Source organism: Taudactylus pleione, unplaced genomic scaffold, assembly GCF_031769625.1.
Source record: "Taudactylus pleione unplaced genomic scaffold, aTauple2 ptg000017l, whole genome shotgun sequence".
Lineage (NCBI taxonomy): Eukaryota > Metazoa > Chordata > Amphibia > Anura > Myobatrachidae > Taudactylus > Taudactylus pleione.
In genome coordinates this window covers 12,306,008-12,316,838 of record NW_028284419.1, presented here as the reverse complement: position 1 = coordinate 12,316,838, position 10,831 = coordinate 12,306,008, and the positions used below count along the sequence as shown (strand labels likewise).

The 10,831-nt window shown below is 44.4% G+C and overlaps 1 protein-coding gene across 1 annotated transcript in view; it reads right to left on the bottom strand.

Moving 5' to 3' along the window:
- Nucleotides 1-1,004: 1,004 nt before the first annotated feature.
- Nucleotides 1,005-10,831, bottom strand: part of LOC148540810 (calcium-activated chloride channel regulator 1-like) — a 131,137-nt gene continuing 121,310 nt past the window's right edge. Inside the window, exon 14 of the mRNA XM_088481917.1 lies at nt 1,005-1,453. Within this exon, the coding sequence (XP_088338043.1) occupies nt 1,005-1,453 (449 nt within the window). The remainder of the gene's footprint in view (nt 1,454-10,831) is intronic.

Here is a 10,831-nt window from a genome sequence, read left to right as displayed (position 1 = left end):
CTTGAGGACCGAGGTTGGGAATCACTGCTTTATTTGATGATATGGAAAAAAAATGTAGGGGTGGCACCAATGGGTTCCCAATCTCTGCGACCTACTTTAAGTCATAGATAAACAAAACGTAAAAATAACTAATTGTTTTCACTATTGTAGACAACAATGGTTAAACAATGGTTAAAGGAATAATTAAAAATACAAATATTTAAAAAATAAAAAAACAGTATTGCAAGTTAAAAATCAGTCTTATAAATAAAGCATAAAAGAAAAGAAAAATTTTCACTTAAGTGAGAATTAAATTTTTCTTTTATGCCATATTTTTTAAGTCTGATTTTTAACGTGATACTGTGTTATTAAATGTTTTTTTTTTTTATTATTTGTATTCTTATTTATTATTTTAGTGATTGTTGTCTACAATAGTGAAAATGATTTTGTTATTTTCAAATTTTGTTTATCCATGACAATAGTGAGTTGCATTATGATTCCATTAATCTAACTAATAAATCAGTTGATTATTGTTTATCTGTTTTTTGTTGGGTCATCCCCTATTTGCCAATTGCAGCCCATATTTCATGTTTGGATAAAAGGGTGTTTCACCACTTCTATCATAAGTGCTGACATACCGTTAACCAGCCGATGTTGCTAGGCTCCCATTTATGGAGAGTAAGGGACTACAATGAAGTTTTGGTCTATAAAGTACCCTACTCAGCACCGGAGATACTTTCCTGTTTTCAAATCTATTTAATGATGAATTGCCTGTATATTGGGATACAATTTATATATATATATATATATATATATATATGTATATATATATATATATATATAAAATATATATTATATATACAGTATATAATACAATATTAAACAAATTTGCATTCAAAAGCTGCACTGCAGAGCATTTATAGCAATTAAGCTTCTTTTATTACATTCAGTTTTATATCAGGAATAATAGGGAACATTTTATTAGCATTATTTTATCACATTTGCATGGGTAATGCTCATATTTTTCACACTCTCATTTGTGGATTATTTTTCTTCTTCAGACAGCTTACAATACACACAGTAATACTTATAATAATACAGATGATAATGACTGCTGAACACACAATCAGTGTCAACTCTGATATGTTCAGTCCCTGTGAACTGTCCTTTGTGACGGGTGAAATATTTGGAGGAATTGTAGGAAGGCTTGTAAGAGGAGCTGTAGGAGGAAGAACCAAAGCTGCCTGAGCTATGTTAGATACATCTGATCTATGGAACACTTTATCAATAGCAACTATAGCAAAGTACAAGATAGTGCCATTTTCAATAACAATATTTTCTGGTACAAACGTGAATGATTCACTGGATCCAGCTGGCAGTGGGCTGAGACTGGAGACATCTACAACAGATGATCCATTAAAGTTGTCTCTGAGGTGTTTGGGATTTATGTTCATTCTTAAATCATAGATCATTGCTAGAAACAGAAAAAATAATTGATTATGGATTCTGACTTCTCATCACTCAAACTCACTGCAATATATAATCATTATGTCAATATATTCAGTACATTGAGAAAAGAATGTTAAAATGGTCGAAATATTGAATGTCAACATTGAAACAACATTAACATTATGTTGACATGGTCTCTATGTCGACTTTCTGAAAGTTGATCGTCACAATGTTGCCACTACAGGTTTAGGGTCAGGAATAGGCTTATGCTGTGGTTACGGATAGTGTTAGATTTAGGGTTAAGCCGCTGTTAGGGATAGGGTTAGGTTTAGGCTAAGTCTGCGGTTAGGGATAGGGTTAGGTTTAGGCTGCTGTTCGGGATAGGGTTAGGTTTAGGCTAAGTCTGCGGTTAGGGATAGGGTTAGGCTAAGTCTGCGGTTAGGGACAGGGTTAGGTTTAGGCTGCTGTTCGGGATACGGTTAGGTTTAGGCTAAGGCTGCGGTTAGGTACAGGGTTAGGTTTAGGAATAGGCCGCTGTTCGGGATAGGGTTAGGTTTAGGCTAACAAAAGAAAAGATAACAGCGCTGTGGACAACCCAAATCAATAACTGTACACAATGGTAATAATGTAGATGGTCATATGCCAAACACAATATGTTAAAAGATAATGAATAACATATAATGTGAAATAGAGAAATTTGTAAATTTATGTTTGGTAGAAGAAACAATTATGCCATAAAACAATCAATAAATATATCAATTTAATAATTATGTAATATATCTGTATTGATGCATAAAAATTAGGGGTGTGCACCGGCCACTTTTCGTGTTTTGTGTTTTGGTTTTGGATCTGGATCTTTCTTCGTGTTTTGGATCTGGATTGGTTTTGCCAAAACCACCCTTCCGTGTTTTGGGTTCTGGGTTTTGTGTTTTGGATCTGTATTTTTTTTAAAAAAAGCATAAAAACAGCTAAAATCACAGAATTTGTAGGTTTTTCTGCTCCTATGCTATTATTAACCTCAATAACCTTAATTTCCACTCATTTCCAGTCTATTCTGAACACCTCACACCTCACAATAGTGTTTTTATGTCCAAAAGGTTGCAACGAGGTAGCTGGATGACTATGCTAAGCGACACGAGTGGGCGGCACAAACACGTGACCCATCTAGGCGGGATACTGCAGTGGCAGACAGGATGGCAGTTTGAAAAACTAGGCCCCAAACTGTACATAATGCAAAGGAAAAAAAGAGGTGCAAGATGGAATTGTCCTTGGGCCCTCCCACCCACCCTTATGTTGTATAAACAGGACATGCACACTTTAACAAACCAATCATTTCAGCGCCAGGGTCTGCCACACAACTGTGGCTGAAATAATTGGTTCGTTTGGGCCCCCACAAAACAAGCTGGCAATTAATGTGTCCCTGCACATACTGGCTCTACGGAGGCAAGATGTCATCCTCATCCTCCTCATCCACCGATTCCTCACCCTCTTCAGTGTGTACATCCTCATCCTCACAAAGTATTAACTCGTCCCCACTTGAATCCACCACCACAGGTCCCTCTGTATGTTCTGGAGGCTGGTCTCCCTGGAAGAGCTGATAATTAATTTTGATGAACATCATCTTCTCCACATTCTGTGGAAGCAACCTCCTACGCCTTTCACGGACAAGGTTCCCGGCTGCACTAAACACTCTTTCGGAGTACACACTGGAGGGGGGGCAACTCAGGTAAAATAGAGCCAGTTTGTACAGGGGCCTCCAAATTGCCTCTTTTTCCTGCCAGTACAGGTATGGACTGTCTGACATGCCTACTTGGATGCTGTCACCGATGTAATCCTCCACCATTCTGTCAATGGTGACAGTATCATATGCAGTGACAGTAGACATGTCAGAAATTGTTGCCAGGTCCTTCAGTCCGGACCAGATGTCCAAACTTGGTCCTGCCTGCCCTGCATCACCGCCAGCGAGTTGCTTAGGATACCTAAGTTTTTTCCTGGCAGCCCCAGTTGCGGGAGAAAATTAAGAAGGAGCCGTTGACGTGTCACGTTCCGCTTCAGCTGACAGTGTGTTCACAAGCAGGTCTTTGCACCTCTGCAGGCTTGTGTCGGCTGGAAAGAGAGACATAGGCTTTAAACCTAGGATCGAGCACGGTTGCCAAAATGTAGTGGTCTGATTTCAACAGATTGACCACCCTGGAATCCTGGCAAAGCGAATGAAGGGCTTCATCCACAAGTCCCACATGCCGAGCGAAATCGCTCCATCTTAGCTCCTCCTTCACTTTCTCCAGCTGCTTCTGCAAAAGCCTGATGAGGGGAATGACCTGACTCAAGCTGGCAGTGTCTGAACTGACTTCACGTGTGGCAAGTTCGAAGGGCTGGAGAACCTTGCACAACACGGAAATCATTCTCCACTGTGCTTGAGTCAGGTGCATACCCCCTCCTTTGCCTATGTCATAGGTGGATGTATAGGCTTGAATGGCCTTTTGCTGCTCCTCCATCCTCTGAAGCATATAGAGGGTTGAGTTCCACCGCGTCACAACCTCTTGCTTCAGGTGATGGCTGGGCAGGTTCAAGAGTGTTTGCTGGCGCTCCAGTCTTCGGCACGCAGTCGCTGAATGGCGAAAGTGGCCTGAAATTTTTCGGGCCACCCAAAGCGTCTCCTGCACGCCCCTGTTGCTTTTCAGAAAATTCTGCACCACCAAGTTTATTGTGTGAGCAAAACATGGGACGTGCCGGAATTTGCCCTGATGTAATGCCCGCACAATATTGGTGGCATTGTCAGATATCACAAATCCCCAGGAGAGTCTAAGTGGGGTAAGCCACTGGGCAATGATTTCCCTCAGTTTCTCTAAGAGGTTGTCGGCGGTGTGCCTCTTACTGAAACCGGTGATACACAGCGTAGCCTGCCTTGGAACGAGCAGGCATTTCTGAGATGCTGCGACTGGTGACGCTGCTGCTGTTGCTGCGTAAGGTGATACATCTACCCAGTGGGCTGTCACAGTCATATAGTCCTTAGTCTGCCCTGTTCCACTTGTCCACGTGTCCGTGGTTAAGTGGACATTGGGTACAATGGCATTTTTCAGGACACTGAGGACACTTTTTCTGACGTTTCTGTACAGTCTCGGTATCGCCTGCCTAGTGAAGTGGAATCTAGACGGGATTTGGAACTGGGGACACACTACCTCCAGCAATTGTCTAAATCCCACTGCACTAATGGCGGATACCGGACACACGTCTAACACCAACATAGCAGTCAAGGCCTCAGTTATACGTTTTGCTTCAGGATGACTGCTGTCGTACTTCATCCTCCTTGCTAAGGACTGTTGGAGGGTCAATTGTTTAGTAAAAGTAGTGGTGTTCCTACTTCCTCTCTGGGATGATGAACGACTCCCAGCAGCAGCAACAGCAGCAGCGGCAGCAGGAGGCGTAGCAATGCAGGATCCTCCGGAGGAATCCGGGATAGGAGAGTCAGTCATGCCAGTGACATGGCCTGCAGGACTACTTCCGATCCTGACTAAGGAGGAAATTGACGAGGAGGGAGTTGACGGTGTGGTTTGCAGGTGCTTGGATACAACAGGACAACGGGATTTAGGTGTCCCTGGACTGCTTACGGTCTTAGCCAAAGTTTCTGAACTTGACAGTAACTTATTATGAACGCGCTGCAGGTGCCGTATAAGGGAGGATGTTCCTAGGTGGTTAACGTTCCTACCCCTACTTATTCCACCTTTACATAAGGTACATATGGCAAGACAGTTGTTGTCCGGATTTGGATAGAAATATTGCCAGACCAAAGAGGTGGAATGTTTGGTCTTCTGCCCAGGCATGACCGTGATGGGCTTTTTCATCCCACGGACAACAACTGTCTCCCCCGGAGCCTGATTTAAACAAACCACATCACCATCAGAATCCTCCTCGCCAACTTCCTCCTCAGCGCCAGCTACACCAGTATCCTCATCCTGTTGTACTTCAACAGTGACATCTTCAATTTGCATATCAGCAAGTGGACTGTGGGTGCTCCTTTCAGCACTTGCAGGGGGCGTGCAAATGGTGGAAAGAGCCACCTCTTCCCGTCCAGTGCTGGGAAGGTCAGGCATCACAACCACCACCACTCCTTGGGGATTTGTGATATCTTCTTAGAAAGCACAGTTCTTCGCTGTGCTTTTGCCAGCCTAACTCTTTTGATTTTTTTAGTGGGAGGAGGGCTTCCATCGTCATGTGAAGCTGAACCACTAGTCATGAACATACTAGGGATCGACCTTAGCCGTTCCTTGCCACTACGTGTCGTCAATGGCATATTGGCAAGTTTACGTTTCTCTTCAGATGATTTAAATGTTTTTTTCAAGGTCATTTTCCTGAACTTTGTCATTTGGGATTGTATGTGCCCTCTATTATGACATTGGGCATCGGCCTTGGCAGACGACGTTGATGGCATGTTATTGTCTATGTCATGACTAGTGGCAGCAGCTTCAGCACTAGGAGGAAGTGGTTCTTGATCTTTCTCTATTTTATATTTATCGGAGATAGTTTGGTCCTCCATTTATGTTATATCGATTTGATATCTACGTGCGGCTAAACACAGAAAATATTTTTTTATTTTTGCTGGAGAGTAGTGCACTTTGTGGGTTACACCAGCCTTTAAGAAATGAGCCAGCCGGCTCTTTACTTATGGGACACAGGCGCACGCTTGGCGCTGCTCCTTTGTTGATGCACGTGCGGCTACTGCGCACACAATTCACAAACACAGAAAATAATTTTTTTTTGGGTTTGGACTGGAGTGTACTTTGGGGGTTACAGCACCCTTTAACGGTCAAGCCAGCCGGCCCTTTACTTATGACACAGGCACACGCTTGGCACTACTTTGTTGATGCACGTGCGGCTACTGCGCACACAATTCACAAACACAGAAAATATATATTTTTTTGGTTTGGACTGGAGTGTACTTTGGGGGTTGCAGCACCCTTTAACGGTCAAGCCAGCCGGCCCTTTACTTATGACACAGGCGCACGCTTGGCACTACTTTGTTGATGCACGTGCGGCTACTGCGCACACAATTCACAAACACAGAAAATATATATTTTTTTGGTTTGGACTGGAGTGTAATTTGGGGGTTACAGCACCCTTTAATGGTCAAGCCAGCTGGCCCTTTACTTATGACACAGGCGCACGCTTGGCACTACTTTGTTGATGCACGTGCTGCTACTGCGCACACAATTCACAAACAAAGAAAATTTTTTTTTATATTTGCTGGAGAGTAGTGCACTTTGTGGGTTACACCAGCCTTTAAGAAATGAGCCAGCCGGCTCTTTACTTATGGGACACAGGCGCACGCTTGGCGCTGCTCCTTTGTTGATGCACGTGCGGCTATTGCGCACACAATTCACAAACACAGAAAATAATTTTTTTTTTGGTTTGGACTGGAGTGTACTTTGGGGGTTACAGCACCCTTTAACGGTCAAGCCAGCCGGCCCTTTACTTATGACACAGGCGCACGCTTGGCACTACTTTGTTGATGCACGTGCGGCTACTGCGCACACAATTCACAAACACAGAAAATAATTTTTTTTTTGGTTTGGACTGGAGTGTACTTTGGGGGTTACAGCACCCTTTAACAGTCAAGCCAGCCGGCCCTTTACTTATGACACAGGTACACGCTTGGCACTACTTTGTTGATGCACGTGCGGCTACTGCGCACACAATTCACAAACACAGAAAATATATATTTTTTTGGTTTGGACTGGAGTGTACATTGGGGGTTACAGCACCCTTTAACGGTCAAGCCAGCCGGCCCTTTACTTATGACACAGGCGCACGCTTGGCACTACTTTGTTGATGCACGTGCGGCTACTGCGCACACAATTCACAAACACAGAAAATAATTTTTTTTTTGGTTTGGACTGGAGTGTACTTTGGGGGTTACAGCACCCTTTAACGGTCAAGCCAGCCGGCCATTTACTTATGACACAGGCGCACTCTTGGCACTACTTTGTTGATGCACGAGCGGCTACTGCGCACACAAATCACAAACACAGAAAATATATATTTTTTTGGTTTGGACTGGAGTGTACTTTGGGGGTTACAGCACCCTTTAACGGTCAAGCCAGCCAGCCCTTTACTTATGACACAGGCGCACGCTTGGCACTACTTTGTTGATGCACGTGCGGCTACTGCGCACACAATTCACAAACACAAAAAATTATTTTTTTTTTGTTTGGACTAGAGTGTACTTTGGGGGTTACAGCACCCTTTAACGGTCAAGCCAGCCGGCCCTTTACTTATGACACAGGCGCACGCTTGGCACTACTTTGTTGATGCACGTGCGGCTACTGCGCACACAATTCACAAACACAGAAAATAATTTTTTTTTTGGTTTGGACTGGAGTGTACTTTGGGGGTTACAGCACCCTTTAACGGTCAAGCCAGCCGGCCCTTTACTTATGACACAGGCGCACGCTTGGCACTACTTTGTTGATGCACGTGCGGCTACTGCGCACACAATTCACAAACACAGAAAATATTTTTTTTTTTGTTTGGACTGGAGTGTACTTTGGGGGTTACAGCACCCTTTAACGGTCAAGCCAGCCGGCCCTTTACTTATGACACAGGCGCACGCTTTGCACTAATTTGTTGATGCACGTGAGGCTACTGCGCACACAATTCACAAACACAGAAAATATATATTTTTTTGGTTTGGACTGGAGTGTACTTTGGGGGTTACAGCACCCTTTAACGGTCAAGCCAGCCGGCCCTTTACTTATGACACAGGCGCACGCTTGGCACTACTTTGTTGATGCACGTGCGGCTACTGCGCACACAATTCACAAACACAGAAAATAATTTTTTTTTTGGTTTGGACTGGAGTGTACTTTGGGGGTTACAGCACCCTTTAACGGTCAAGCCAGCCGGCCCTTTACTTATGACACAGGCGCACGCTTGGCACTACTTTGTTGATGCACGTGCGGCTACTGCGCACACAATTCACAAACACAGAAAATATTTTTTTTTTTGTTTGGACTGGAGTGTACTTTGGGGGTTACAGCACCCTTTAACGGTCAAGCCAGCCGGCCCTTTACTTATGACACAGGCGCACGCTTTGCACTAATTTGTTGATGCACGTGAGGCTACTGCGCACACAATTCACAAACACAGAAAATATATATTTTTTTGGTTTGGACTGGAGTGTACTTTGGGGGTTACAGCACCCTTTAACGGTCAAGCCAGCCGGCCCTTTACTTATGACACAGGCGCACGCTTGGCACTACTTTGTTGATGCACGTGCGGCTACTGCGCACACAATTCACAAACACAGAAAATTTTTTTTTTTTTTGTTTCGACTGGAGTGTACTTTGGGGGTTACAGCACCGTTTAATGGTCAAGCCAGCCGGCCCTTTACTTATGACACAGGCGCACGCTTGGCACTACTTTGTTGATGCACGTGCGGCTACTGCGCACACAATTCACAAACACAGAAAATATATTTTTTTTTGGTTTGGACTGGAGTGTACTTTGGGGGTTACAGCACCCTTTAACGGTCAAGCCAGCTGGCCCTTTACTTATGACACAGGAGCACGCTTGGCACTACTTTGTTGATGCACGTGCGGCTACTGCGCACACAATTCACAAACACAGAAAATATATATTTTTTTGGTTTGGACTGGAGTGTACTTTGGGGGTTACAGCACCCTTTAACGGTCAAGCCAGCTGGCCCTTTACTTATGACACAGGCGCACGCTTGGCACTACTTTGTTGATGCACGTGCGGCTACTGCGCACACAATTCACAAACACACAAAAAATATTATTTTTTTGGTTTGAACTGGAGTGCACTTTGGGGGTTACAGCACCCTTTAACGGTCAAGCCAGCCGGCCCTTTACTTATGACACAGGCGCACGCTTGGCACTACTTTGTTGATGCACGTGCGGCTACTGCGCACACAATTCACAAACACAGAAAATATATTTTTTTTTGTTTGGACTGGAGTGTACTTTGGGGGTTACAGCACCCTTTAATGGTCAAGCCAGCCGGCCCTTTACTTATGACACAGGCGCACGCTTGGCACTACTTTGTTGATGCACGTGCGGCTACTGCGCACACAATTCACAAACACAGAAAATATATTTTTTATTGGTTTGGACTGGAGTGTACTTTGGGGGTTACAGCACCCTTTAACGGTCAAGCCAGCCGGCCCTTTACTTATGACACAGGAGCACGCTTGGCACTACTTTGTTGATGCACGTGCGGCTACTGCGCACACAAATCACAAACACAGAAAATATATTTTTTTTTGGTTTGGACTGGAGTGTACTTTGGGGGTTACAGCACCCTTTAACGGTCAAGCCAGCCGGCCCTTTACTTATGACACAGGCTCACGCTTGGCACTACTTTGTTGATGCACGTGCGGCTACTGCGCACACAATTCACAAACACAGAAAATAATATTTTTTTGGTTTGGTCTGGAGTGTACTTTCGGGGGTTACAGCACCCTTAATGGTCAAGCCAGCCGGCCCTTTACTTATGACACAGGCTCACGCTTGGCACTACTTTGTTGATGCACGTGCGGCTACTGCGCACACAATTCACAAACACAGAAAATATTTTTTTTTTGGTTTGGACTGGAGTGTACTTTGGGGGTTACAGCACCCTTTAACGGTCAAGCCAGCCGGCCCTTTACTTATGACACAGGCGCACGCTTGGCACTACTTTGTTGATGCACGAGCGGCTACTGCGCACACAATTCACAAACACAGAAAATATATATTTTTTTGGTTTGGACTGGAGTGTACTTTGGGGGTTATAGCACCCTTTAACGGTCAAGCCAGCCAGCCCTTTACTTATGACACAGGCGCACGCTTGGCACTACTTTGTTGATGCATGTGCGGCTCCTGCGCACACAATTCACAAACACAGAAAATATTTTTTTTTTTTGTTTGGACTAGAGTGTACTTTGGGGGTTACAGCACCCTTTAATGGTCAAGCCAGCCGGCCCTTTACTTATGACACAGGCGCACGCTTGGCACTACTTTGTTGATGCACGTGCGGCTACTGCGCACACAATTCACTAACACAGAAATATTTTTTTTTGGTTTGGACTGGAGTGTACTTTGGGGGTTACAGCACCCTTTAACGGTCAAGCCAGCCGGCCCTTTACTTATGACACAGGCGCACGCTTGGCACTACTTTGTTGATGCACGTGCAGCTACTGCGCACACAATTCACAAACACAGAAAATAATTATTTTTTTGGTTTGGACTGGAGTGTACTTTGGGGGTTACAGCACCCTTTAACGGTCAAGCCAGCCGGCCCTTTACTTATGACACAGGCGCACGCTTGGCACTACTTTGTTGATGCACGTGCGGCTACTGCGCACACAATTCACAAACACAGAAAATAATTTTTTTTTTGGTTTGGA